This window comes from Larimichthys crocea, chromosome II (genome assembly GCF_000972845.2).
Source record: "Larimichthys crocea isolate SSNF chromosome II, L_crocea_2.0, whole genome shotgun sequence".
Lineage (NCBI taxonomy): Eukaryota > Metazoa > Chordata > Actinopteri > Sciaenidae > Larimichthys > Larimichthys crocea.
In genome coordinates, this window is record NC_040012.1 from 13,131,226 (window position 1) to 13,157,915 (window position 26,690).

General features: G+C 39.4%; 2 protein-coding genes across 7 annotated transcripts in view; both read right to left on the minus strand.

The window, feature by feature from the left end:
- Positions 1 to 411: 411 nt before the first annotated feature.
- LOC104918296 (tetratricopeptide repeat protein 39C) lies at positions 412 to 8,581 on the minus strand. Of its 3 annotated transcripts, XM_010730001.3 has the most exons (14): positions 8,133 to 8,581; positions 6,666 to 6,714; positions 5,306 to 5,434; positions 5,028 to 5,142; positions 4,480 to 4,885; positions 3,930 to 4,098; positions 3,734 to 3,827; positions 3,544 to 3,651; positions 3,341 to 3,450; positions 3,120 to 3,243; positions 2,929 to 3,026; positions 2,643 to 2,747; positions 2,514 to 2,552; positions 412 to 1,191 (listed from the first exon to the last, which is right to left on the minus strand). In XM_010730001.3, the coding sequence occupies exons 1-14, from the start codon at positions 8,276 to 8,278 to the stop codon at positions 1,102 to 1,104; spliced, it is 1,782 nt and encodes a 593-aa protein (XP_010728303.1). In that variant the 5' UTR covers positions 8,279 to 8,581; the 3' UTR covers positions 412 to 1,101. The 3 variants fall into 3 exon arrangements, with proteins under 3 accessions (XP_010728303.1, XP_027146110.1, XP_027146109.1); XM_027290309.1 differs by lacking the exons at positions 5,028 to 5,142; positions 5,306 to 5,434; positions 6,666 to 6,714; positions 8,133 to 8,581 and having other exon boundaries at positions 4,508 to 4,644; XM_027290308.1 differs by lacking the exons at positions 5,028 to 5,142; positions 5,306 to 5,434; positions 6,666 to 6,714; positions 8,133 to 8,581 and having other exon boundaries at positions 4,472 to 4,583.
- Positions 8,582 to 9,623: 1,042 nt separating this feature from the next.
- LOC104918308 (laminin subunit alpha-3) overlaps positions 9,624 to 26,690 on the minus strand; it is a 52,970-nt gene continuing 35,903 nt past the window's right edge. For 3 of the 4 annotated variants that reach the window (XM_019262255.2, XM_027290799.1, XM_019262254.2), the window contains 37 exons: positions 25,678 to 25,791; positions 24,884 to 25,002; positions 24,688 to 24,768; positions 24,475 to 24,575; positions 24,306 to 24,359; positions 24,067 to 24,218; positions 23,398 to 23,508; positions 23,185 to 23,296; positions 22,785 to 22,952; positions 22,494 to 22,690; positions 22,177 to 22,293; positions 21,735 to 21,889; positions 21,434 to 21,575; positions 21,230 to 21,329; positions 21,033 to 21,149; positions 20,760 to 20,930; positions 20,515 to 20,663; positions 20,232 to 20,435; positions 20,004 to 20,149; positions 19,741 to 19,903; positions 19,527 to 19,654; positions 18,800 to 18,935; positions 18,620 to 18,712; positions 18,327 to 18,481; positions 18,103 to 18,220; positions 17,848 to 17,988; positions 17,606 to 17,739; positions 17,372 to 17,506; positions 17,095 to 17,215; positions 14,557 to 14,690; positions 14,229 to 14,409; positions 13,985 to 14,143; positions 13,697 to 13,862; positions 12,564 to 12,718; positions 12,213 to 12,306; positions 11,983 to 12,102; positions 9,624 to 11,350 (listed from right to left, as the gene is read on the minus strand). In XM_019262255.2, the coding sequence (XP_019117800.1) occupies positions 11,208 to 11,350; positions 11,983 to 12,102; positions 12,213 to 12,306; positions 12,564 to 12,718; positions 13,697 to 13,862; positions 13,985 to 14,143; positions 14,229 to 14,409; positions 14,557 to 14,690; positions 17,095 to 17,215; positions 17,372 to 17,506; positions 17,606 to 17,739; positions 17,848 to 17,988; positions 18,103 to 18,220; positions 18,327 to 18,481; positions 18,620 to 18,712; positions 18,800 to 18,935; positions 19,527 to 19,654; positions 19,741 to 19,903; positions 20,004 to 20,149; positions 20,232 to 20,435; positions 20,515 to 20,663; positions 20,760 to 20,930; positions 21,033 to 21,149; positions 21,230 to 21,329; positions 21,434 to 21,575; positions 21,735 to 21,889; positions 22,177 to 22,293; positions 22,494 to 22,690; positions 22,785 to 22,952; positions 23,185 to 23,296; positions 23,398 to 23,508; positions 24,067 to 24,218; positions 24,306 to 24,359; positions 24,475 to 24,575; positions 24,688 to 24,768; positions 24,884 to 25,002; positions 25,678 to 25,791 (4,986 nt within the window). In that variant the 3' untranslated portion in view covers positions 9,624 to 11,207. Of the gene's footprint in view, positions 11,351 to 11,982; positions 12,103 to 12,212; positions 12,307 to 12,563; positions 12,719 to 13,696; positions 13,863 to 13,984; positions 14,144 to 14,228; positions 14,410 to 14,556; positions 14,691 to 16,557; positions 16,804 to 17,094; positions 17,216 to 17,371; positions 17,507 to 17,605; positions 17,740 to 17,847; positions 17,989 to 18,102; positions 18,221 to 18,326; positions 18,482 to 18,619; positions 18,713 to 18,799; positions 18,936 to 19,526; positions 19,655 to 19,740; positions 19,904 to 20,003; positions 20,150 to 20,231; positions 20,436 to 20,514; positions 20,664 to 20,759; positions 20,931 to 21,032; positions 21,150 to 21,229; positions 21,330 to 21,433; positions 21,576 to 21,734; positions 21,890 to 22,176; positions 22,294 to 22,493; positions 22,691 to 22,784; positions 22,953 to 23,184; positions 23,297 to 23,397; positions 23,509 to 24,066; positions 24,219 to 24,305; positions 24,360 to 24,474; positions 24,576 to 24,687; positions 24,769 to 24,883; positions 25,003 to 25,677; positions 25,792 to 26,690 lie in introns of those variants that run through there. The other variant, XM_027290802.1, reaches the window with a different exon arrangement.

Consider the following 26,690-nt stretch of genomic DNA (forward strand, 5'->3'; position numbering starts at 1 on the left):
TCTCTAAGGGATCAGATGGAAAATCCAGGCAGGAGTTAAATCCCTATTTTAAAAAAGATTTCTTTACACCTAGTTACAGTCTAATACACCAGTCTCGCTATAAATCATTCCTTCATAAAGGTTATACTGTTCAGTCTTTCTTTAGATTGATTAAATGTTATAATCCTTTTGGAGGCCGTAACTTGTGGTGCAGGTAAACTGCACCAGAGGGAGGTGTTTCTATTATTTTGTCCAAACATAAAATATTAATGTGAAGTACCTGCTGTCTATTTGTTTTAAATTGTTGAAAACATAATGTATTAGCTGTTACAAGATAATTTTTTGTTGCACAATGCAGTATATTTATCAAGGATACCTTTGTGTCCCACACTGTTACCTAATTAAGTGTAGTGGATATAAAACAATATTCCATTTTACAATATTCATTTTAATTATCTTAAACAAACAATAAAAAGGAGAACCAGTTTACAGCAGAGTAGCACTGTGTGTGCATAGTGGCACAACATGACGTTGGCATATCTATTAAAACTTGTGTGCAAGACATATTTACACTGATTTAAAAACAACTGTACTTAAAAAAGGGACTACACTAAAAAAAAAAAACTGTTTGTACTCATGTGTATGAATTAGCAAAGCCTTTACAGCACAAATGTCAAAATCACCAACCAACACAGAGATGGTAAGAATATTGGCTTCTCAAAGTCGTCACTTTGTCATTAATACTTGATATGTGCCATTACTCTATTTGACCTGATTTGACTCCATATGAGAGGCAAAATTGTCCCTCTGTGGAAGCAATATTAGTGATTCTTTTCAAAATGAGTCCGTAGATTTTCACCTGATTTAACTGGCATCAAGTTTTGGAATTAATGTAAACAACAAAATTCAAATGTATTAATTTATAGCAAATAACGTAACATAATCCCCCTATTGTAACTGTTCTCCCATAAAACATTTACAGTATATTGCACACGTTTTAAAATGATACATTGGCTCAGAATGTGAAAATAAATTAGAACAGTGTAGCATTAATGACCAGAATGATGGTGTGGCTCTCATAAAGACATTTCTTCCAGTTCTTTCTGAGGTGCAGATAAAATGTCAAGGCTGAGCTTCAGTTCTCATCGAGGCGAAAGCTGAATGGATACGAACATGGAGCCTGTTTTCAAAGTCGTAGCCAGAGTAGTCCTCCTGCATAATCCATGAAAAAAAAAGAGACAAAAAACAGTGAGGAAAGTATTATTTTTTTTATTTGCGTTCTGCCTTCTAACAAGCTTTGCAGTCAGCACGCTCGGGCCGATCAATGCACTCGCTGCCCAATCATTTAGTAGCAAACCCATTAAAAGAAGCAGAGAGCCTGCTGCCCGGCTCCTGCTGTGCTCCTGTCAGACACTGCTGCATCTGCTCAGGCATGAAGAGTTGGCCAGCAGAGACTGTGAACTCTGCTCCGTCAATGTCAGCTGTCCATCCACTAACAAAGTCAATGCTGCTGCAGCACCAGACGGCTCAGATGTTAATTCAGGTGGGTGAGGCTGCACCCAGTGAACTTCAGGTAATGCAGATACTGTTTACTGTACAACTTACTGTGCAGTGTACTGATGTGACCTCTTGGAACAGCCTTCATCAAATTTGGAACAGGGTGTCACCAGGTTAATTTTCCGTTACTAAAAAAGGTGTTCAGACGCATCCTTTCAGCTCAGTCTGGATGAGGTGTGGCCTGCTGTTTCATGACCTCAGTGATATCAGACAGCACAAATACACATTACCTAAAATAACGAGGTGAAGTACAAGGTCTCCCTTTCCCTGAGGGTGCAGAACATGGTTGGTTTTCTCAACATGGGGCAGCGGCGCAGGGGAAGCCCGATTCACTGGCCGCTCTCCAAAGACATAGTGACAAGAACCTGGCATAGCTTCACCCAGCCACACTCAACAATTTCAAGAACATCAATGTCTGGCAAATGAGCATCACCCCTCCATAAGATGCAGTGTTTTAGTTTTGGGTCAGCAGCAGGGTGGGAAACAAGCGTCTCTTTAGACATGCAGGCTACATCCACAGTCTATACAGTTTGTTGGCAGCCATTTTTCCGGCTGCTGTGACACCATCAACCCCTGACCCAGACGAGCCGCTGTACTCAGTTCACTAACTTCAAGGGGAACCAAGCAGCAGGACCACCGCTCTTTTATTGGGTGTGCTATTGTCTGATTAGGCAGTGAGCGTATTGATCTGTCAGTGGGTGCACATCCTGAGAGACATTGATTAAAATTTTTGACTGAAGGCAGGAATAAGACAAAATCAAAACACTTCATCTAAATAAGTTATCAGGCACGTTGCCTTCATACATTTATTTAATCTTAGATCTTTTACAGATCTGTCAGAAGTAAACCAATAATGAGGCCTGTTGGAGAAGAACTTCCAACTGAGCATTTTAAGTTTATATAGTCAATGAGCAAATGAAAATGAGTGTTAAGCACAAATATGTAGAACGAAGAAAAAAAAATCTACTGTACTGTACCTTGGCCTGAAGCATTAGCATTCTGCCCCTCGCTACAGACTGAAAAAGAGAATAAAATGTTTAGATTATGTAGACATGAGAGTCTCTCTCTCTCTCTCTCTGTTACACACACATTGAAAAAAAACTTGCCTCTGGTGTGTTCAGCAGCACACAGCCCAGTTCATAGCAGGAGTAGGGCTGCACATAAGAGTTGCTCAGGCGACCCACCTCATCCCTCGCAGCCAGACGGAAATACTGCGAGAAATGAAAAAAGAAAAGAAATTAAAAAAAAATCAGTTGACACACCACATAAAATCAGTTATAGGTCTTATCACGACAGTATTGGCTTTTGTGTAGTAGTCCTTTAACTACAGTGTATCATGCAGTGCCTCGTGTTTCCAAGCCCCAAACATTGTATTATTAATTACGCGTGTACCTGAATGGCATCTTTGGTATTATGAAGACATTTGTTAATGGCACCAAGAAGCAGGTTTTTCAGGCCTGCACATGAGGCATCGTCAATTCCCTGGAGGACTAAAAAAAGAAGAAGAAAGTTAAGCTACACCCAGTGACACAACAACAGATGACGGTTGCAAAACACACACACACACACACAAAACCTTGTACCTTGTGTCATCGTCTGCAGCTTGGCGGTTGAGCAGTTGGCCAGAGCTTTCCACAGATAAAGAATCTCGATCACAGACAGGATGCAGAGTTCTTTGGACAGACTGGTGCTTCTTAGCTTCTCGGCCTGATAACATGTGTACAAACATACTTCCCTGATTTTTTTTTATTTTTTATTGTATTTTGCACCAAAAATTTGCTCAATCAGCTGGATCCATGCTCACCCTCTTCATGGAGAACAACTCTATCTGATTGTTCTTGCGTTTGAAAAGTCTTTGAACATCCTTGAACACGTGGACGGCTCCCTCCAGGTCACCCGTGGCTCCCTGGCACACTGTGTAACACAAAAACACATGATACGGATTAGAATCCAACACCAAACTCATAAGAAACGGCCGTAAAATGTATTCACTTTTACTGTTACCACCTCCAGTTAAATAGGCGTAGTAGCACTGGGACCACCGAGACTCAGTCATCAGTCGCTCAAAAGCTTTGTAGGCCTCTCTGTAGTTCAGCTCGATCATGCTACACCAACCTAAAATGTTCAACAATCAGAATTTACGATGCAGACTTGTGCTGAGTATGGTGGTTTGAAATCTGAGACGGGAAAATAGTACCTATTTCATATAAACACACGTGCTGAATCTCCCTCTGGTCAGAGGCCAGATCTAAGGCATCACGGAAGGACGTCAAGGCACTAGTGATCTGGCACTGGGAAGGGGTTTTTTGTTGAGCGTGACTTATAGGCATTATTATTGAGCTTCCTCAAGTCAGGAACATAGATAATAAGGTCTATTCTTAAGATGTATTTACCTCGAGGCGTTGAACTCTGCCTTTGAAAAACATGAAGAGGGAGGAGTTTGGATAGATAGCCTCCCTTTGTTGAAGGATGGATTTGGCTTCCATGAGTCCTGCCTGTGTGTCTGCGCCGTCTAGAGCGAAGAAGGGCTGCACTACTGTGTGGTACCACAAGAGGGCCAGGCTGTGAGGGAAGCACAGAGACTGTAATAAGAGGTTTTTTTTTTTTTTTTGTAAAGCTGACACCATCTGGTAAAAAACTAGAACAAGTTGTAATGACTTTTAACTTCATGCTCAGCATTTCACAGATTTTGTATTTGTAAATATTTGGTCAATCCCATATGGCTGAAAAGCTAATTAAACATTAAACAGTGAACGTTCAGGTAATTTTAGATCAGTAATATTCATTCATGGCATGAGTCATAGCAGCAACCGGCACAAGACAGATCATCTCACAAAGTAATGATGCTTCTACTGTCAAATTGTTGTACAACTGAATTAGTTGGATCATGTTTCAGTTACAGCCAGAATACAGATACACAAACATACTCACTCACATACTCACGTAGCTAAGGGGGCCTTCATGTCCTTACTTTCACTGGCGTATGTGAGCGCTGACAGGCCTTGAAGGCGGTCGCCTGGGAAACCCAGCAGGTTGACGATCTTCAGGAGGTGCGGCGGCACCATCGAGATACAGAGGTGGAAGAGGCCGTAACCGAAGCTGACCGAACCTTTTAGCCGGTCCAGAGCCTCGGGGCTGACGCCGTCCACTCTGTGGGATGGGCTCGGCCCGGGCGAGGAGGAGCGGCTGTGGTGGGACAGGTCAGAGGAGGAGGACAGAGATGGAGGTGGCGTTGCTTGCTGTTCAGACGCTCTACGTCTGCTTCCCTCCTGCAGCTGTGTGATGTCGCTGTAACATTTGTTGTACATCTTCCAGGCTTTACGGAGGATCCAGCCTCCTTTGATGTACGCTGTCGTGAGATTGAAACTGAGGTCAGAAAATGTGCTATCGTTTGCAATGGCATCTGGTAAAATTAAAAACTCAGCTTACAGATCTGCAAAGTTCAAAATATGTGCAGTATTCATACCAACAACTACTAAATGTTCCCTTACACGACAGCTCTTGCTTGATGAAAGACAGCACTGCAAGGTAAACCTGGCAGTCTGCAATGATAATCTGCCTCTGGAGTCGGTCCACGGCAGCCACCCCCGACCTCTGAGAGTCCATCTGCCCACACAAAAAAACTCACTGATGATGTGACAAACAGGCTAACAAGCCTGGACATTACAGTCCAACATGAAATGCTCCTTTTCAGGCAAATTGCATTTGTCACATACGTCATTTTATTACATCTAATCAAATTAAGTGTTAAAAAAAAGAAGTTACTCACGCTCCTCTTGATCTTGTTCTTAATGGTTTCAATGACACCAGTGTTTTCACTCTCACACAGTCGCTCTGTCGCTTTGAGGTCCTCAAAGGCCGTCTGCATTTTCTCCTCTTCAAAGGTCATCATGGCGTTCTAAAAAAAACACATCCAGGTTGATAACTTAATACATAAAACTACGCTAATATAAATGCTGGTGATTTGCAATGACCTTCTTTTCGAAACCGCTACATGAAGCCACCTGCACAAAACCAAAAACCACACTAAAAAAAAGCTACATTTAATTTTTAGCTGCGCATATGTATCTCTAAATTACAGAGAGTTGTCTTTAAGCTGAAGTGATCACGCAACAGAAACTGTAAATATCAAGTTAAATACACTGCAAGGTAGAAAATGATGAGTAAATTGAAGACAAAGTCAATATTCATTACTTGAAGACAGAATAATAAGTAGAGTTGTTAATTGGCAGATTTAATGAACTTTTTATTGTTCTTTTTTTGACATTGGGTTTTATGATGCATCGTTTACATGCTAGTTTAATATAAAAGCACTAAATTAATTTTAATTAGACACTATAAAATCTGAATTTATTCCACTGGCATGCTCCAGGCTTCACCATACACACACACACACAAAGGGTTTTCTTGAGAGTGATATGTGCAGAGTGCTGAGGTTTCTTGTAGCCTCGGCCAACTCCAACAGGTTATGTCTTGTTAGGTGTTTTAAGAGATAAGAGAGAGACTGTATAGGCATCCATCAGTGTACACGTATACGGTATATACGTATAAGTATATACGGTACTGTGTTGAATGAATGACGCAACATTCAGTAAGAGTGACACAACCATTCACGCTACACATAAGTTGCAAACAACCAGATACAAAAACTAGTACTACTACTAAGTTTAAGAATTTAAGGTATATTTGTACCAAAAACATGTTTATTTTATCTGCTGACAAAGAAAGACCTCGTGATATGGTTAAAAACAAAGCGAGTTAGGGTTGTTTTTATTTCGGAGGGTTTCACTTCCAACTTTTGATGATATCTTGTCTTTGTCTTCTAACGCATTTGAGTCCACTTATTGTAAGTGGCTATGGTTAAATTAATGCAATTTAACGTCATAAAGGATGAAAACTCGTTTATAAAACGACATTCGATGTGAATGTTGTCATATATAAATATGTTGTTTGTCACACTTGTTTTTGTGCTAGAAGAAAAAAAAAAGTCTGGCCCTGGCAGGGAAATTCCTTGAACCTCATTACGAAACAGAAGTGGTTATTAAAAGGAATTTTACAGTATTTCTTGTCAGCATTTTGGGCCACAAAGTGAATATAAAAATTGCACAGGACGTTGACCCTCCACTTACCAGAAAACTCACAAAACTGGCCCCGAAACTCATCAAAGGACTGTGGTTCCTGAAACAAGACAAAGACGGGTGACATGATTAGAGATGTGCGGTGTGAACAGACGTTATATCTAGAGGGCATAAAAGGAGTTTGTGGGTGGAGCAACAAAAATGTGTTAAGCCTGTTTCACGCATTAAGCACAGGGTTGATTCTGTGGAACAAGGTGAGGCATAACATGACAGAATGTGATCATTTCAGTGGGTACACATGTCCTGTCAAGGCCTTGGTTGGGGATTTAACGCACTGTCACAAGCTGGTTGACAGTTGCTCTTTCACATCCCTCCATATTTTTTTTTGCTGAGGCAATCAAAGCAGGGTGACACCTAGTGCTAAAGGCAATTAGCCGTCGAGGTGACATTTAGGTTTTCAACAGGGGTCGGGACACATAGGGGTTTGCCCTTCTGTGGCATCAACATTAAAGCTGAAAGCCTAAGCCTGGAGATAATCAGCCCTCTTATAATGACAAAACAGCATGACTTAAGGAGGTATACACAAATCCTGCAATCAGCGAGTGGACTACGGTCAGTCCTGACCTTTTTTTTACCTTGTGACCCCTTTTAATGAAGTAATGTCTACTTGTAACCCATATCCTGTCCATACTGCCATATTACCATACTTATATTTATAGTAATAACTCTGTTTACACTGTGCCATATTGCCTCACAGATGTCTTTTGCTGTATATATTTTTAGATTTGTATATTTCTATTCTATATATATATTATTATACACTTTTCTTTTTACATCTTTTACTATACTTGTGTCCATACTGTTTTGGATAAGAGAGAAACGAAATTTCGATGCTCTGTATGTCCTGTACACATAGCAGCATTGACAATAAAGTTGACTTTGACTTTGACTAATAGTTTAGCTTATTCTTTCAAAAACACACACAAACAAAGTGGAAAATGAGCATTATGTGTGACAAATTGGCTCGCATCCTTTCAGATGACGGAGGGTCCTGACCCCAAAAGGATGTGGGGATAACTCCAGTTAAATAACAGGTGCATCCATCCACAATAGCTGACTTGTGGTTGTGTTGTGAAGAAACTACATGCACCAAGATGACACATTTAAAGTAAGTGAAAGCCAGTCGGTGGCATGAGATGAACCCTAACCCTGCTTCTATAAAGACAGCATTGCCATGAGTCAATAGACTTGTTTGTGCATCACAAGTCACATCCTGGGTGTAGACATTTGCTCAGGGTATTCAAACAAGATCCACCCTGCTTGTGACTTGATCATATGGTGCTTTGCAGTGTGACAGAGATGTTGAGGTTTTTGTTTTGCAAACTAAGCAGTGACAGTGCTGTGGGGGAAATGATGCACTACTCGTGTTACCCTTGTTATTGCATCCATCAGCCCCCCTGCAGAGAGTATTAAAGTATCCATCAGTGACACACAGAAGCAGAAAGATAGCTCACGAACCTGTACGTCCTGAAGAGCTCGTCGCTCTCCTTGAATCCGTTGTTGAGCAGCATATTGATTCCTTTCAGCGCCAGCTCTGCGTCGTTGATACGGTCGGTCTTCTCATCCTCCACCCTACCCGGGGCTGGTGCTTTGGGGTCCGCCATTGAGATACCCGATACCGGAGGCGAGGAACTGTATAAGGAGGAGGAGGAGGAGGAGGTGATGTACCGTGCCGTGTGTTTGTGTCGTTTAGTTTCACTCACACTGCAGAACAGTCTCAGCCTCCAGTGGCGCACTTTTGAGCAAACGCGGTCATATTTATAGCCTCGCACGAGCGGACGGGTTCAAATAACTTAACGACATGAGCGCGTGAGCTAGCCGTTTGTCCAACGCTCGTGTCGCTGTTCCGTATTCTGCCGCCTGACCGGTGGCTCGCGCGTTCCTGCGCAGGCAGGAAACGTGATGCCTTTCAGTGCTGTCGGAAATATCGCCTCTCTCATCGGATCTTCTCCTTTTGCACTTGATATTTTTCTTTTTACGTCATATTTTTATTTTTTTTAAGGACATTTTCATAACATTCTGTTCTATGTTTATATTTATTTTTCACTTTTACTTTGATAGCTAAAAATCGTATATTTGCGTCAACGTCTGTATCTGTGGGATTCATTTGTTCTTTACAGCGATTAGAAGTGACAGTAACTAACCGCTATGTTGGTATGTAAGAGTGTGATAAATATTAAATATACTTAAATAAATAATTAGGTCACAGAATCTGACTGGTCATTAATTTTGGCGCTGCACCTGTACGCACGACTTTTGCAAGTTTTACACACCACTTCAAAAAAAAAGTCCGTGAAGGCAGCATCGGAGTGGGCGTGGTTGTTTCTGCCATAGACATATATACATATAAACATATATACATATATATACATATATATGTATATATGTCTATGGTTTCTGCAGTCAAGGCTGCAAAGGATCCTCCAAGTTTATGTTACTTACTTGTCAGAGCCCAAATGATTTCCACTTCATTAAAACCATTCATTCCACCAAAAGCGAATTAGTAAAAATAAATTAATAATAAGACATTACAGTTACATGTGTACATCTATGTGTAAGTCTAAGTAGCTCAGTCTATAGGGATTTGGTCGAGCATGGACCCAAGTATAGAAGTTGAGCTGTTAGCTGGAGAGGTGTCAGTTCACCTCCTAGGCAATGCCGAGGTCCCCTTGAGCAAGATATCGAACCCTTAACTACTTCCAGGGTACTTCAAGAAGCAATGCTGAAGATATGACTTGCTATGCTCTTTCTATTTTTAAAACATATTGGGTATGTAAATTTATATTGTTATATTTTAAATACTTGATTTTCTTTATCTTTCTTTTATTTAGAGAATGTTTGTCATGCACCAGCGACCAGAACAAATTCCATCTATGTGTAAAATCGCACTTGGCATAAAAGCCTTTTCTGATTCTGATTCAAAATATTAGTATCGCTTAGGATAAAAAGTGTGGTAAGAGGAAAATCCTGACTGAGAGGGTCATAACTGACCACCACTTAACCTCTAACTTTTTCTAGTTCAAGCTGAACCACTCTGCTACAAAAGTGTGGGCACAAGTGTGGAGACAAATGAACATTTTATACTGTATTCCAACACAGTAGAATCACAATTTCCTCACACCAATATTAAACATAAGACCTTTTCAAAAATTTCGAAAAATGTCTTAATACATATAAGGAGTCCCAAAACTTTAGAAATGGCTCTGTAACTCTTTTCAGACTGACAGTTGTCAATGATTTTCTTTTTTTCATCTTTTCTTAAACTTCTTGAGATCACGACATGATGTGTTGCTGTTTGAGATCTCTCAGCATACTTCGCTTCATTCAAACAGGTTCTATTGAAGTGATTTCTGGATTCAACAGGCCTAGGTGTGAACAGTGTAATTGAACTGAAAAAATAGTTTTATCACAGTTAGTTCATGATTTAACAAAGGGGGCAATTACTCTTTTTTTCACAAAGGGTCAGGTAGGTTTTTATAGCTTTTTTTTCTCTTAATGAACAGATTACAAAATGGTTTACAAACCAGTGGTCACAAGACAGGAATGCATGTAAAAATCTATCCAATCTTCATGCATATATATATATATATATATTTTCTCATATCACACAATTCCACAAATGTACAAAGCAGGTAAGTAAACATTTTCTGGGGAGTTTCAAACACATCAAATACATTTTGGTTTTTTATCATATTACTTTCAACTTTGTGGGCTAAGTGGTCCCAAACATGACTGACCAGACTTATGAGACTTATATTGTTTTTTCAGCTCATAGACATCGCTCCATAAAATTCAATACATGCTGTTTTCTGGTGTAACTGATGTCAGCAGCCACACAGAACATCCTCATGCATGAAAAAGGAATGCAAAATGGAAAATTGAGAATAACAGTAATACAAAATGGGAAAAAAAGTGATTTTCATGGCCTGTGTGAAGACTCAATCTCTGTTAAACCAGTTTCAAATCCAGATTTTACATGCTGGCATGTGGATATGAGGCCTGAAATGTTACTGAACTGAGCACCACGGGTGTAAACTTAATTATTCTAGTATAAACTTCCAACAAAACAACAAAAAAAATCAACTAATAATGTTGATCTCCATTAAAGCACCATCACAAAAAGGCATCATTTGTTTTCTTAAAGTGCTGGGTTGCTCAAATTGCAGCCCTGACCAATCACAAGCATATTCAGTAGCATTTGATTGTCGACAGGAAATGAATGGACCAACACATCAGATTGTAAAACATCTGTTAGAATACGCATTTGTGAAATGGTGCCGTGATACATGATTTTATCACAAAATAAATACAGAAAAGTATAACCGAGCAGCAAATATTATGAACCTGTAAGCTGCTGCTCATATCTCTATTACACATACAGTCTCACACACTCGCACATTGAAACACACTCCTCATAATATATACATTCTTACAAACAAACACATTCTCTGTCTTGGTAACAGATTGCACATGGTTGGCGGTGGACATGGTCCCAGGGTTTGTTTTAATGATTATGCAGTGAGATGCGCTCGTTCAGCCCGGACACTCTTTGAGGTTGACTGGACCGAACACACCAGACAACCTGTCGAAAGAGACTGGCTCACTGTTGATCCTCATGTCCTGGATACATCCCACAAAGGACGATGTGACAGGGATCATCTGTTGCATTGACATCTCTGCAGAAGAAAGGCACATGTGGTGAACTAGTAAGCGATTACATTGTTAGAGCTTATTTTTACAAATGTATTTGATATTTTTAGCTAATTGACATAAACTTGAGGGACATTTGACATCCTTGTCACTTTTTGTTTTATGAAAATGAAATCTTGAAATGCTAACTATAACTATTGAATTGTTTTATTATGCATTTAAAGTAAAGTATTGTGTATTAAAAGTATTTTACATTTATATGTAGTTATATTTTAAAGATCTAGTGTGCAACTAAACAAATACAAATCTCCTCAAGCATGTAAAAAAACTCTAGCCAAACGGATATTAAAAGCAAGAGGCCATGTCTAGAACAAGGTGTGGTTTGTCTGTTCTGGGCTACTGTAGAAAAATGGTGGTTCAACATGGTGCACTCCATGGAAGAGGACCCGCTCTCACTGTAGATTGTAATTTGTTTTCTTTTTTTCTATTCCCTGAGCCTGCCCTGAAACAAATTTGAGCCCCCATGCGAAGGCCTGCCTCCCACTTTGAAGACCTCTGTCATATCGTAATGTTTTTTTGCTGTGATATTTTAATGTGTGAATAAACATATCTAAAACTAAAAAAAGTAGATTAACTCACAGATTAACAGATTACTTACCAGGAATGCCACCCACATACAAGGAGTCTTTGGTCAAAGTATTAGTGGAAGATGGTGGTCCAATTTTGTAATTGTCTACTGTGTCCACATGCAGTTGTATGACATTTTTCCTCTTGATTACTAGAAGACACCAAGACAGTGATTTAATGCAAAAATAACATTTATATTAATGATCTTAAATGTTCTAAATGTAGTTTTGGTCTTTAGTGAAGTGACTGTGTGCATTTTACCTGAGATTTTATGAAATGTTCCATCACATAAAGAAGCTTTTGGCTTCACCGACACCATGAAATCCCCTTTTCCATTGTTCACTTGTGCCACTACCTGTAAATTTTAGCCAAACACAATGCATTTATTCACATGTACAGGGATGACACTTTTAAGTAAAGACACATTTTTACTCATTACACCTTTTTACATGATATTTTGGATCTGTTCTGTTATGTTAAGGTCCGCAGCTCAATAAAATTAAATAGTAGCACAGCTATTATTATTAAAACACTAAGAGCTGTGTTGTTCCAATTCAGAAAAGTCTCTATTTTCCAAAAACAAACATTTTGGGCTTAGGATTCAGGCCTCACCTCTCCACTGAGCATGTAGACACTGAGATAGTGGCTCATCGTAATTCCATTTTGGCTCCTGCTGAAATCACCAACATGTAGCAGGAGTCCAGTCGGACTCCGTGGACGAATACTAAACAGCAGCTCAAAGCTGGGGTCCACAACAAAGGAGTCATCTGAAATACAGAACAGATATCATCATTGGCATTGTTAAATATCATACTTCAGACTGTAAGTATCAAAACGATGACAGCCATAAAAAGAACACATCAAGGAGAATCTTTCTTAGAAGGAACTGACATGTAACTAATTTCCTGGGAAGTGTCCTTGAAAGGACTTTCTAATTTGGTACTAATTATAGAGTAGCTAGAGACGGTGTTCTTTTAATTAATTAGTTGCAATTACTATCTAGTGTGTAACTTGCTTCACTCAGTGCACAGCAGGTAAGTTGGATGTGCAAAAATATAAAATTCACCTTCCTGTGTGTTTGTACAACACTAGCATACTGAAAATGTACTGTGTTAAGATGTACACTAAGTATTAAAACATATTCATACACATTCATATTTACTTGAATTAAACAGATCTCTGTTTTATTTTCCCAGTTATGAAGATTTTGGCAGTTTTTTGTTTTGTTTTTTCAAATACATTTCTGTGAATATTCACAACTGCTTATAACCTCCAATTTAGCTCTTTTCCTAATGTAACTATAATTTCCATTTCCCCTCAATCATTCAAATAAATGTAATTAGTATCAAACTTAATTACTCATTAAGACATATTCCTTTTCAGGATATTTCCTAGGAAATTAAGAGATCACTGAAATAAGCCTTTATTAAAGAAATTAGGCTAAAACAACAGTTCTGTGAGAAATTAATGGTTTTATAGCTCAGTGTTAATACACATTCAGTCACTTACATCCCTTTTCTTGGATATACCGGCCTTTTTGATTTCAAAATAAAAAAAACCCCACTATGTTCAAATCTATTCTAGCAACCTTTCAGATATTTCTATAATACTACGACTTTTATTTCTTAGCATTCTGTGGTTGCAGATGTTCCTCCTGATCAGAGATAGAAGCTGACAGAGATCAGTGTAGTCATTAGAAATGCTTCTGCATTATCATCACAGTGTTATTGCAGAGATGTACTCACTGATGATGACATGTGCTCCATTCCCTGAGAAATAGGCCCCTCTTTGTGTCTGTCCCTCGAAGCAGGGGCCAACACCATGGTTTGTGGTTGGATTTGACATCGCTGCCCCGTTCATTTTAAAATTGCGGATACAGCCAGACACACTTTGCTTTGGGAGGGCCTTCGACTAAAAGTAAAAAAATTAATTAAATTAAATATATGTATAGACATTATAATTTGCGAATTAATTGTTTTGTGTGTATATTTGTGAGAATTGGCCTGTGTGTACTTTTTTTTGTCTTTGTTTACCTTCAATTCCTTGTGGAGAGACTCTGGGACACTGCCGAGATACATAGGTGACACAAATTGCTGCATGGATGTCAATTCAGCATTTGTCAGCTGGCCATCCTGGGCTCTGATCCCATCCACAACCAATCGAAATTTCTTCTTCTCCAAACTGAATATGATCTACAGGCAACAGTCACCATACACATAAATAATAAAGTATTTGGCTTAATAATACATGTGATTAGTATGATAGGAGTCCACTGACCGAGTGCCATTTCCCATCATTGTACTTCTCCCTGTTGAAGATCTCCTTCTGTTTGCCTACAGACAGTCTTATCCTGCCTTTGGATATGTATAAAGCAAGATGAGAGCGCCCCCCTCTGGTAGTAGCAAAGAACAGAAGGCCCTCAGGAGCTCGAGTCCTGACATCTAGAGAAAAGTGAGGTCTGCGGAGGTTGGGGGAAGGCATCATATTTAATTTTTGTTTGTGTTGGCTCTGACATAAGTGTTGCATTGTTGAGATGAGAGATTCTTGAGATGATAGACTCTGCTAACCACATGCATGCATGTGTAAAAAGGTGCCATTTACTCACCTTGGTTGCAGGACCTGGAATGGAAGGCTGTAACTCAGGCTGCTACTAGGGCCGCCCATACGATAAGCATGTTGAACCAGGGCTGGTAAAGCACACTCTGATAGACTCTCATTTATCACCTGCATCACACCATCCTAAAACAGCACACACGTAAACAGAAACTCAGCATAATGTTCAAAATAAACCCTGAAACCATTGTTTGTTCAGACATCTTTGGGAAGTCTCCAAAGGGGTTCCGCTCTGTAATATCAATAAATGAAGATGAAGGGGTACAACAATGTATAAGAATGACATAGTTAATGTATATAAAATACTGCATATACTGTTTTAAATTGCGGCTCCACAAACAATGAAACAAAAGATAAGCAGGATGCGTTGTTACACTGAAAAAATGAACACAGGGCTTGGACTAATTATTATTTTCATCATCAGTTCTCCTAAAGGTTATTTTATAGGTTAATGAACTAAAAGTTTGATCAATTCAATTTTAGAAAATGGTGAAAAAGTTCATCACAAATTCTGAAAGCCTGAAAGTTATCTTCTTTTGTGCATCCAAAGGTCCATAACCCAAATGTATTCAGTCTACTGACATAGAAGGCAGAGAAAACCAACAAATATTGTGAACGAAGCTTGCTTCAAAAATGACTTCATATGTAATGTTATGTAGACCAGAAACGTCTCAAAAAGAGAGTTAACTACCAGAATGTAAGTTTTTAATATTTATAGATGTAGGTTGGATAAATAGCCACATATAACCTTGTACTCATCACTTATGTAGTTAGCAGATGTTAGATAGATTAGATAGTAGATACTATGTAGTTAGTTGATGGTGGGTTTATCAGTGGGTCAGTGTGGATTCTGTATTTTCAGCTACAAAATAATACATTAGATGCTTTATTTGAGTTACATTGAGGTTTGTAACTACACCATGGAGTTTTTTTGTAGTAGCACCATCCAAGAAAACGTTCTGCTTACTTAGATGTGTGTGTTTTGTTTCAACTAAGTTAAAATTTTGAGTTGTGCTCGTTAAACTGTTGAGTAGAGCATGAAGGAAGGTAGATGCTTATGTGATTTGAGTGATTTCAGCTGGGCATACACTCAAGGATAAAGGGATGATGTGCAGATATATATATATATATATATATATATATATATTAAATGGCTCATTAAGGCCTGATACTGTAGAAAACACAAATATTGGATGAGGGTTGGCTTACATCAAAAACAATCACTTTACACACAGATATTACATAATATTAATCTGTAATATGAGAACTCCATGAATTATGACTGAATTTCTCGTAGTAGTGTACTGTGGCGTCAACTGACAATTGCTGAGCTCATGCAGTAGCTAAAAATTCATTAATTATTTGGGCAATCTATTGTGTGTCAGGGATAGATTGTGGTAGTGATATAAGCTCCCTAATCGGATCCTCCAAATCAAATATATAGAACTTAGTGAATTATGATGGGCATGCAAGATCCACAGCGATCTGAAGAAGTTGTGTAGTCATGCTTTTGTGAACATAGAATTAAAATGTGTCTCAACCTTAATGCTGGGATCCCATTCAGAGTTTCAATAGATCGAAGACTTGGACTTGGTTGTTCAGCCAAGACAAGTTTATTTGCGTAGCCCAGTATTACATACAAAATCCCACAAAGGCTTACTGGCCCAGTCTCCATTTGATATGAGTTTTAATTTGAAATAATTAGACAAGTTTAAAATATATAATTTGTATTCCTCTATGTCCTTAAAAGTAGAATATAAAAGTATGCCAGTAATCAAATTACATGAATCTTGTCTGGTAAAACAGGACAGAAAATGTTGAAAACCAAAATCCTGTTTTGTTTATTGAATATAACTGAAATGATTAATACTTTGATTTAAATCATTATATAGCCAGGCATGTGTTTCCATTAGGTGTGCCAATAGTGAGTTAGACACGTGCTTGTGAATGATGTTAGAAAGTGGTTACATGAAAGAAAGAAAAGAGACATGAGTTGATTTCAAGCTTGTTATTCACAAGTTTGCAATTACTGGATTTTTAAATAGAATAGACAAAGATACAATACATTTAATACTTATTATTATTATTGGGAATGTTCATGCAACTTTTTTTTTTATTTCAGTACACTGCAGATGAATGAGCGTGTACATTAGCAACAGAGCATTGTGGTGCAAGCTGCCACTTTTTCATGTGAATATCAGATTCTTGTCAGCATCAGCGGGCTCCTTCTTCTTCATCTCTGGAAATAAGGCAGCAAAATATAATGTAAACAATGTTAACACACACTAACAATAGCATTCAATGTACAAATACATGAACATTACAAAGATAAAGGTGGGTATGACTCACTGCTAGTGAGTGGACTAGCGCACAAGTGAACAGTCAACTCACCATGTGTAATGGACATGCTAGTTTTGACACTTGACAAACAGTAATATCACTTCATTCAAAGAAAACAGAACCACTTGTTTAGAAAAACAATCTTTGCTATGGATTACAGTATGTGTGGACATGTACTACAAACACTCACCCTCTTTGGGCTGCGGTCCAGCATCTGTTGAGCAGGACTGTCTGCAGTGCAGACATCCACGAAGACATTCCCAGAAGAACCGAAGGTGCTGAAATCCTCAGCCTTGTACAGATGATCTGGCCTGCAAACAGAACAAATAACAGATACAATATAAATACCATATGTCAAAGTACGTAGATATCTGATACACAAACAATCAGTGTATGACTCCAACAATAAAAGCTGTACGTTAAATAAATCTTGTAGTAATTATGCGTCTATGTAGCGAGAAAATTACCGTCTTGTGTAGAGGTTGGAAATGCAGCCTTTGAACTCATTTTGTCCCAGGACCAAGGAGCCAGCTGTGTCAGCTGTGGAAGAGCTGCCACTGTGCGGCTGAGCTATGTCTTCATCGTCGATAATAACCTCAGTCCTGTTTGGAAAAAAAACAAAACAAACATTAGATTCAAGCAGTTATTGAGTATGCCAGAGTGATTTGTTATATATTTGCAATCAATGTCCTCTTTCGTACCTTCCAGATGTTCTCTTTGCAGTCACATAATGCCACTGGCCATCATTATATTGTTTGTTTGATTTCCACATGTCACTGCTCAAAGTGACAATCACATAGCCATTTTGCAATGCAATATTCATCAACCCTTCACTCTGGAAAAACAGAAGAAAAAGTTTAAAATCGGACCAATTTCAACTAAGAATCTGATTTCAAACGTCACAGTTAAGTACATTAAATGTTAAGTAGATGTGAGGACTGACCGCCTTTTTGTACTGCAGAATGAGACCCTGATTCTCTGTGCTCTTGAACCCAAGGGAGACACTAACATTACCAGCCAGACTAAAGCCTGCGAGGTCAGATGACAGGGAGCTCCCCAAGTTAAACTCTGCTTTACGTGTAACCTAGACAAGAACATGGACAGTTAATTAGATGACACACATAAGTCATATTAAGTGTGGTTTGGGCAGTATACGAATGTTAGTAACTGGTTTGGGATATAGGGATTAATGTCTTACCATGGAATCCTTAGGACAACCGTTGCTGATGCCCACTTCCTCATCGAGAGTTTTATGATTTCTATTCAGCTTTAAGTCCTTTATGCATCCTTTGAATGGCCGCATGGTGATGTTATCTCTGTGAGGAGGAACAGAAACTCAAGTTATTCTCGACAAAGTGTAAAAAGGTTGACCATCTAATTCACAACACGCAATGATTGAGAGGAAAAGTAATGAGCAAATACCTCTCCCTCAGATCTTGTGGGGCACCACCAATGTAGCATTCTTTAAATTTGCTGTAGTCGTAGGGAAGATCGCGGCTGACTACCTGTTTACTGTTCGCCCGGACTATTATTTTGTTATTGGCAGCATAGAACAGGACGTCTGCAAAGTTGTCCCTCTGAAAAAGATTATAGTGGAGCAAGATGCAGTTGAATACATTTTTCTTTATTAGTCAAGTGTTTGTCTGATTTAGTAATGGAAGCTGCCAAGGAAGAACATGAGTGATTGCAGAAAACAAAAAAAAAAAGCTTCTTACCGGGAATATTTTCACATTATCTGTAGCAGCTTCAAGCAAATTACTACGTAGAAAAATGATGCCCTTCTCCATGGTTAAGGTGAAGTAAGTGCCCTATTTAGAAGAGAAAGAAGAGTAACCACTATTAAAAATGCCTTAAACGTTAAGAGTTATAGAGTAACCATATAAAAAATCATTTACCTCATTTTCCATGTATAACAGCAGGCCGTTTTCTGAACGAGTGTAGACATTCATACTGATGTAGAGTTTAGAATCTATTTTCATTTTTCCATATCCAGTGCCTTCAAAGTAGCTGGTGTCCCCTCGTGATTTATATCTGGATAGAAAGGAGAAAAAGTTAGGAAATCACAGCCTTTGTTCATCTTTAACAATTTAACGCTAAACATGTTTACTTGAGCAGATTACATGTCTGTCTGTGTTCAAAAAATTACCCATTACAAAAAAAATGACTACCCTTTTTCTATCCCCACATATTCAGGGTCAACTCAGTGGGGCTGGGGACCACTAAACCATCCAGTGGGCACGAAGAAGGGCAAAAGATATCACATAGGGTTAACAAACTGACAAACCAACCTGACCATTTGCAAAAGAAAGACTCCGATCACTACAGGAATCAGGGTCGTATTAAGTGCCACTTAGAACGCATTAATGCCAAGTTTAAAACCCTTGTTCGGGCAGCGATGAAAAAGGGGTGGGATGGGAATCTGTATCCATTCATGCCACAGGGAGGACATCAAAAACTGGGGTTGGGTGAGACTGAAAATGTCACTTGATGGCAATAACATGAATAGACAACCTGTTTATTGTTGTTGTTTTGTTTTTTTGCTTAATATTGAAATAGTATCAAAGATTAGAAGCATGTTTTTAATATCTAGTTACTCTAGTCATTAATCACACCAGGACCCACCTCTTGCATGGAGGCTCAGGATTGATCTTCTCTGCATTTTTGAAGTTATAGAGGCTGATGACTTTGTCGTTAAAAGAGGAGAACTCAATGCAGCCATGGTACCCGGGGTACTTGAGAGAATCTGGTGGCTGAGGAGAAGCAAAAGATATTAATAAAACCCATGCTAGCTAAAACAATATAATGGTATTCCTGTTCTTATTTCCTTGTTGCTTACAGTGAAATTGCTAGGGTAGCCTCCAACATAGAAAACAATATCATTGGGAGTGAGATCCAGGAGGTTCTTGATGTCCTGTCCTTGCTCGCTTTTCTTAATTGGCTGGCTGCCTGAGGATCCGGCGGAGTATTTGGTGAGGACCATCTCCGCATCTTGATAAATTCTAAAATGTTAAAAAAGGAACAGACAGAGCTTCGTAGTAAGTCACAGAGTGAAAATGAAAAGTATACATGCAACACTGAATACAACAGAATTCGGTTTACCTGTGTAGTTCCACGCTATCAAACATGGCCTGCTCAAATGAAGATTTAGTGATGAAACCTGTTTTCATCACCAGCTCTTCTCCGTTAAGCTTGTACACCCCGTACAGCACGTTGTTTCTCAGGACCATACCTATGTAGTTCTTAGACTACAAAACACAGTTTGTTAATGTGTGCAATTGTACAAACTAAATCTCTATATCAAAACATTCACATACATAAGTCACTTACATCTCTGCCGCCAAGGTACAACACAAACATGTCATTTTTGGAACTGGTCTGTCTGCGTCGGCGTCTTCCATCTCCCCTATCTCCACTGGTAAGAGGTCTCTGTAGCGACAGAGACAGATCTGTGTAGGCCTTCAGATCATCCAGATTCTTTGGTGGACGCAGCTCCACATGGCCATCACCTGTGAACTTCATTGGGACCACAATCTGGAGAAAAGACAAAACCAAGGACATTAGACATGGAAAAACAGAGGACAGGTCGATGTGATTGAGAGTGGGACCTTACCCTGTTAGCTGCATCCCGGGCTTGTTCAATGAGCTCTTTGATCTTCTTGATGTTCTCAGTTATGTTGCTAGTGGAGAACTGCGAGGTCAGGTTCTCCACCTCTGAGATCTTATCATCCAGAGATGGGATAGTTTTCAACAAGTCCTTCACTGAAAGTACAAAGTAATTTAATTGGTCATTCTGTACCGTAAAGCACTAAAAAAGTATTAACTAATGTGCCTGTAGAGATCTGTTCAAAACCTCACCTGTCTGGTCCACACCATCCAACACATTTTTCAGGTTGGCGTCCGAAGGACTGACATTGATCTTGTCAACTTCTTTCCTGATGTCATTCAGTTTGTTCATGGTGTCAGTGGCCGTGCTATTGGCTGAAGCTGCCTTCCTCTTGGCTTCATCAATTATATTACCGATGTCATCTGATTTGAAGAAAAACGAAAAGAAATTATGAACTAGAACTACAGAACAGAACTCTCAGTCAAATAGTCATGCTAGTCCTATAACGCCTTGACTTGTCCTACCTCTCTTGATGTTTTTTAATTGGTTCTCTGCATCAAGCAGGTCTTTCAGAAGAGCTTTCTTCTTCTCGTCAGCGTTCTGCATGCGCTCCGTCAGGTCAGTAAGGTTATTTGCAGCGTCTATTTGAGAAAAACAAGAATTAGCCACTGAGCTATTGTGCTGTTTTAAAAACAACAGTTTAATAGTAGGACTGGCTTACTTTCGAGGTCTTTCTCCGCCTGGTTTGCATTCTGCAGCAGGTTTTCGCCGTTCTTTTTCAGGTTTTTGGCTCTTTCTGTCAGGTTCTGTTTTTTTACATTCTAAAAGAAGAAAAAACTATTTGGTTAAAGTGACTCTCAAATGTTATATTCATTATTCCAAGAAGCTAGTACAGTTACTTCAAGGTATCAAGTTTGTGGCTTACATTCAAGGCGTTGTCTGCTGCATCTTTGGCCTCCTTAGCTGCAATCTCAGCAGCATTAATTGCATCTGTGATGTTCTTGTAGGCATCAATAGCATCTTTGGCGTTACGCACTTCACTGCGTCCACTTGCATTCTTCACGGTACTGTAATACATGATAACAAGGAAGAAAATAAACCCAAGACACATGGAGAACGGACACACAAAACATAAAAACACACATTTGAAAAGAACTGAACCAGAATCAACCAAATCCACTGATTAAAGCTTGTGTGTTTATTTATTGTCTGCACAAAAGACTTACTCCTCAAGGTCCTTTGCCAGCTTGGCGAGGTTCTTAGCATGTTCCTCTGCTGCCTCCACAATGTCCCCCTTGGCTGCAGCCTTGGAAATCTCATTCACCTTCTTGGTCAAGTCAGTCTTGGCACCATCCATTTGTGCTGCCAGCTGTTCATATTCCTGCAGAGAAGAAGGATGAAGTTATATCATGAGGGCAGGAAATGCTATTTAACTCACCGCAGAGCACAAAAGGCATTATAATCATGATAAGTACAAGGCATGTTAAGACCTGATGACTCAGTGTGAGGTCAGAGATGAGTCCATAGCTAGTAGTAATAGTAACATAGCTACAGTGCATCAAAATATTTTGGTTTCTTTGGATGCTGAGATGCAACACAAGATATGTTAAGCGTGCAGAGAATATTTTAGATAAAAAGAACATGCAGGCTACAGTTTGTCAAGCGTACCATTTTGCTGTTGGATAGCATTTTCTCCAAATCCTGTGTTTTCTGCAGCTCATCTTCTGCCATGGCCATCTTGCTCTCGACTACCTTCCGGTCCTTTTTTAAGTCTTCGATGCGTTCCTGCAGGGAGAAAGTAAATTTAGAGTACAGCTGTGTAAATACTATGCTATACACTTTGATCTTATAACCATGTCATCATTGCTGTGCTGACATACATAATCCCATGTATAAATATGACCGTCATTGCTATTTCTTTCCTAACCATTAACCAACAAGCCCACGTGATTCTTATAACTGATTAACTACTTGTGAGTTAATACCTGCAGATCTCTCAGTGCCTGAGCATTCAGTCCATTCTGGGTGTTGGCTATTTTCACCAAGTTTGCTGCCTCCTTGATAGCTTTGTCCAGGTCTTTCAGCTTGTCCTCATAATCCTTCAAAAGGCCCTGAATCTTCTTTGCTGCAGCCTCATTCTGGTCACACTGCTTACTTACATTAGTTTTGATGTAGTCTAGCACTAGAAAACAGAGCAGAATAGGTGAATGAAAGTGTAATCAGCTGGTGTGCAGTGATGTTTAAATCTTTCGACATCAGAGATTCATGTATCTTACGTTTCTTGGCCTCGTCTCTTTCTTTGTCAGCAGCTTTCTTTTCAGGGGTGAAGTTCTTATTGTTCATCTCATCCACCATGCGCTGAGCATCTTCTAGCATTTTAGACAGGTTTCCACCAGGTGCTGGGGTACCACTTCCACTGCCTTCGTTTAGTTGGTCCAGCAGCGCTTCAAACACACACAAAAAAACACTTGTTAAAGCAAATATTTAGGCTCTGACAGTCAGTGCCCTTAAATTTTATTGGAAACTACTAGACTAAATATAAAGATCAGCTACATATGTTGCTGAACCAAACATAAATGCAGAAAACAGTAGAAAATGGAGATTAAGATAGTTAAAAACATGATATTAAGTCACTACAGGATAGAGTTGTGCTGCTTAATTAAAGCTTCCCTTCACCTTGGATTTTCTTGAGAGTGTTTCGAATCTCTGAGTCCAGATCTTTAGCCCTCCTGTGGGTTCTTTCAACATCTTCCACAGCCATGTCAGCCTCATTAGCCCTTTCATCTGCCTAAATTAAAAAAAAAAGCAGACCGACAATACACATTTACACACTTATTACTATATGCTGATATTTTAATAAAATGCCAGGCCTCGTCTCCAGCACTCTACCTTGTCTTTGAGGGAGCTGATGTCATCTGAGAGATTCTTTGTGTCATCTTTCAGCTGGTTGACTCTAGATTTTTGGGTGTTGATGGTGGTGCTGTATTTGTTGACAAGAATCTGAAAAAAAACACAGGAAGGTAAATGAAGCTGCACAAAGTCATATTCAGATGAAGTCTAGTGTATCAAGACTTCAGGCTGATAGGGGTCATTTTCAAATCGTGCTGTGGGAATTATATTTGTGCCTCATGAAGGCACACTCAGATGAAGAAAAAAAATAGATTATAAGATTATAAGAGAACAAGAACCGGCAGGTCGGTGCGACAAACATCCAATGGCATCTAATGGTGTGGTTTCTAACTTGTGTCGACACACAGGCTGTCAGCCAAATTCAGTGAGATTGTATATCGGCAGGAATCCCAAATGTTTGAACAAGCACACCCATCCTGTGCCATACTGTTTGTGTGTATGTGTCGGAAACATGTGCAAAGTTCAAATTATAAAAAAAAAAACAATGGATCTCATTGTGCCTGCGACAATACATTTGGCATCAAGCTTTGGCATCATTTGACTTTTATGTCTACACAGAATCTATGACACTTAAATATCTTTACACGCTCTTCTTCCTTTTCATCTTCACACCTATCTTCAGCTTTCACACTACGCTGATATCTTTACCTTGGTGTCGTACAGGGCCTGTTCCAGCTTCTTCAGCCTGTCCTGAGAGGACATGCTGGCATTGGCGTTGTCCAGTTGGCCCTTGATTTTTCCCAGCTCATCATCCAACTTCTCTAGATCGTGTAGTAAAGTCTGGGCACAGTTATCACACTCTGGAACACAAAAGAGGATTGGATTAGCAAAGGATCATTCATTGTAAGCTGCATGTCACAATGGCGGACCTCAGTTGTTTTTATCACCTTGGCAGTTCTCATCAGTGTTTGTGTCGCCTGGCTCCAGTGTGTTCTTGCAAACTAGAGAAAAGCATTTAAATGAAATTTGTGATGATATATAATGTTTTAAAAACAGTACAACTCAATTGAGCTAATTAAAAAGTGGATTCATGCATTGTTAAGTTCACAAACTAACCTCCAGTCCTGGGATCACAGTTGTTACCATTGCCATTGCAGTTACAAGGCCGACAACTTCCTCCTGGTGTCAGTGGATCACCATAGTAACCAGGAGCACAGCTATGGGAAAGACAAATAAGAGAATAATGACTGATAAACTCAGACTCTTCTAAAATACACAATATCTGCATCAGTTTTTCAACATCATTATTTAGCTTGTGTCCACACTCACCTCTCACACTTGTCCCCAGTGTAACCGGCTCTGCATATACACTGGAAGTCTCCAAAGACTTCTCTGCAACCTATTGCAAAACTGCACATTGATAGAAAGATCATGATCGTGAATTTCTGAAAATTTTAATTCTTCTATTTAATTATAGTACAGCTGTTTGGACGTGTTTTTTTTTGTTTGTTTGTTTTTCACCCACCTGTTTGTGGCCACGCTGAATGGGCAGGGGCAAACTCTGCATGTCCTCTGAGCCGCGTTGCCATAGTAACCTTCCTTACAGCGTTCACATCGATCCCCAGCTGTGTTGTACTGACAGTTCTGAAAATGATATAATGTATTCATTAAACCACTTGTAAACCATATGTGAAGAATGAAGCGAGCGAACAAGCAAAAATACCAAACAGGGAATGTATAAAAAAAACAAAACTCAGCTACTGAGTGTGCACTGCGGCTTGCTTTTTCACACACAGGCTGTACCAACTCGACCGAACATCAAGTCCTTTATTACACTGAAGCAGGAATGCAAACATCTGAAGCCAAAGAGGAAAAGATATTTCCCTGCCAATCAATCAGAGAGAGAGTTTGTTCAGCCTGCTTGTGTCCATTTGGCTTTGAGCTGCTAGGGTGTGGATCCATGTACTCATTGCACACACACACATACACACACACACAGGCCTGGTCTTGAGTATGTTGCATAACAATCACACAACCAAGATAGCTGAAATTTGAAGTATGTAAAGAATTATTCCCCCATCAAAGAGAATAATAAGCGAGGGGGGCTTTTGATGCGCTGATATAAAAACCACAAAGCTATGTGCCCACAGATGTACCCCAAAGGTGAGAGGTCTAGACTCTGACTAAACTGTGGCTCACACACTGGAGCAGCTGGGCCAGGTGTAGTCACTCTTGGTTTTAGGTTTGTGTGGGTGTCAGCACTTTAGGCCTGTGGTCATAATGTCATTAATAAGGGTGATGAGTGAGTGTGTTTCTTACCAGGCACCTCCCTGTCTTCTCTTCACATTCATCAGCCAGGCCGTTGCACTGACAGGGCACACAGCGGCCCAGGAAAGGCCCACTGCCATCTCTGTAGTAACCAGGAGAACATTTCTGGAAAAGAAAAACATAAAATAAATGATAAATTAAATGGATTTTATGTTATTAGCGCAACTATGATGCTCGAAGGGGCAATATATCTCTAGATAAAATCTGCTATCATCATCATGATATCATTTTGGAAATTACTACTGAGAAACATTTAATAGATTAAATAACAGGAGATTCTGTTTTTGGCTAATCCAATGGATTAACAAATTAAATAATAAAAAAAAGTGTGTTCATTACAATGATGTAAAAATCATGTAAATTATAGTATAAATGTGAATTAAACTCTCAAATCTTTGACCTTCTTCTTCTATTCAAATGTACAAAACACCAATTATTGCTGCAGTTTGTCAGACAGACTAAACTTTTAAAAGCCCAAACACAGAATCAGTTTTATTTTCCCTAAACAAAGCAGTGTTTCCAGAGATTTAGCCTTCACAGTGGATGATTAGAAACTACTCCCCCGGACAGGGAGAGTCTGTTTGGTATCAAGAAGTGTGAGAATCTGCCGAGCACAAAGCAATAAACTTGACCTGAATTGAACGCCATTGCAAATTAATACAGACGAGCTGTAGCGTGCCCTTTGCTTCCAGAGATAAAAGTCCTCAGGTCACCAACAAGCCACACCTGAGACGTTGTGAAATGTAACCTACAGCTACGGTAAAACAACATTCCTTCGACAACAAGATATGTCACATCTTCACTGATTTTTACCTGAATCTGAAAACCGGCAGAGCTGTCATTAACAGAAGGATAGAGAATTGTCTGTCCTCTGTCATGAACCGAGGGGTAGTGTACCCGTTGGGTACCTTCATCATTCACTGATGGATACTCTATCCTCTGAGTTCCCTGGTCGTGAAGTGAAGGGTACTGTATCCTCTGACCCCATCTGTCATGAAGCCTGG

Coding starts and splice junctions, on each gene's coding strand:
- LOC104918296 (XM_010730001.3), bottom strand. CDS start 8,278: ATGGCGGACCCCAAAGCACCAGCCCCGGGTAGGGTGGAGGATGAGAAG. Junction 5,143..5,305: donor AGAACAAGATCAAGAGGAGC/GTGAGTAACTTC, acceptor TTGTGTGGGCAG/ATGGACTCTCAGAGGTCGGG. Junction 3,244..3,340: donor AGTTGTTCTCCATGAAGAGG/GTGAGCATGGAT, acceptor ACATGTTATCAG/GCCGAGAAGCTAAGAAGCAC.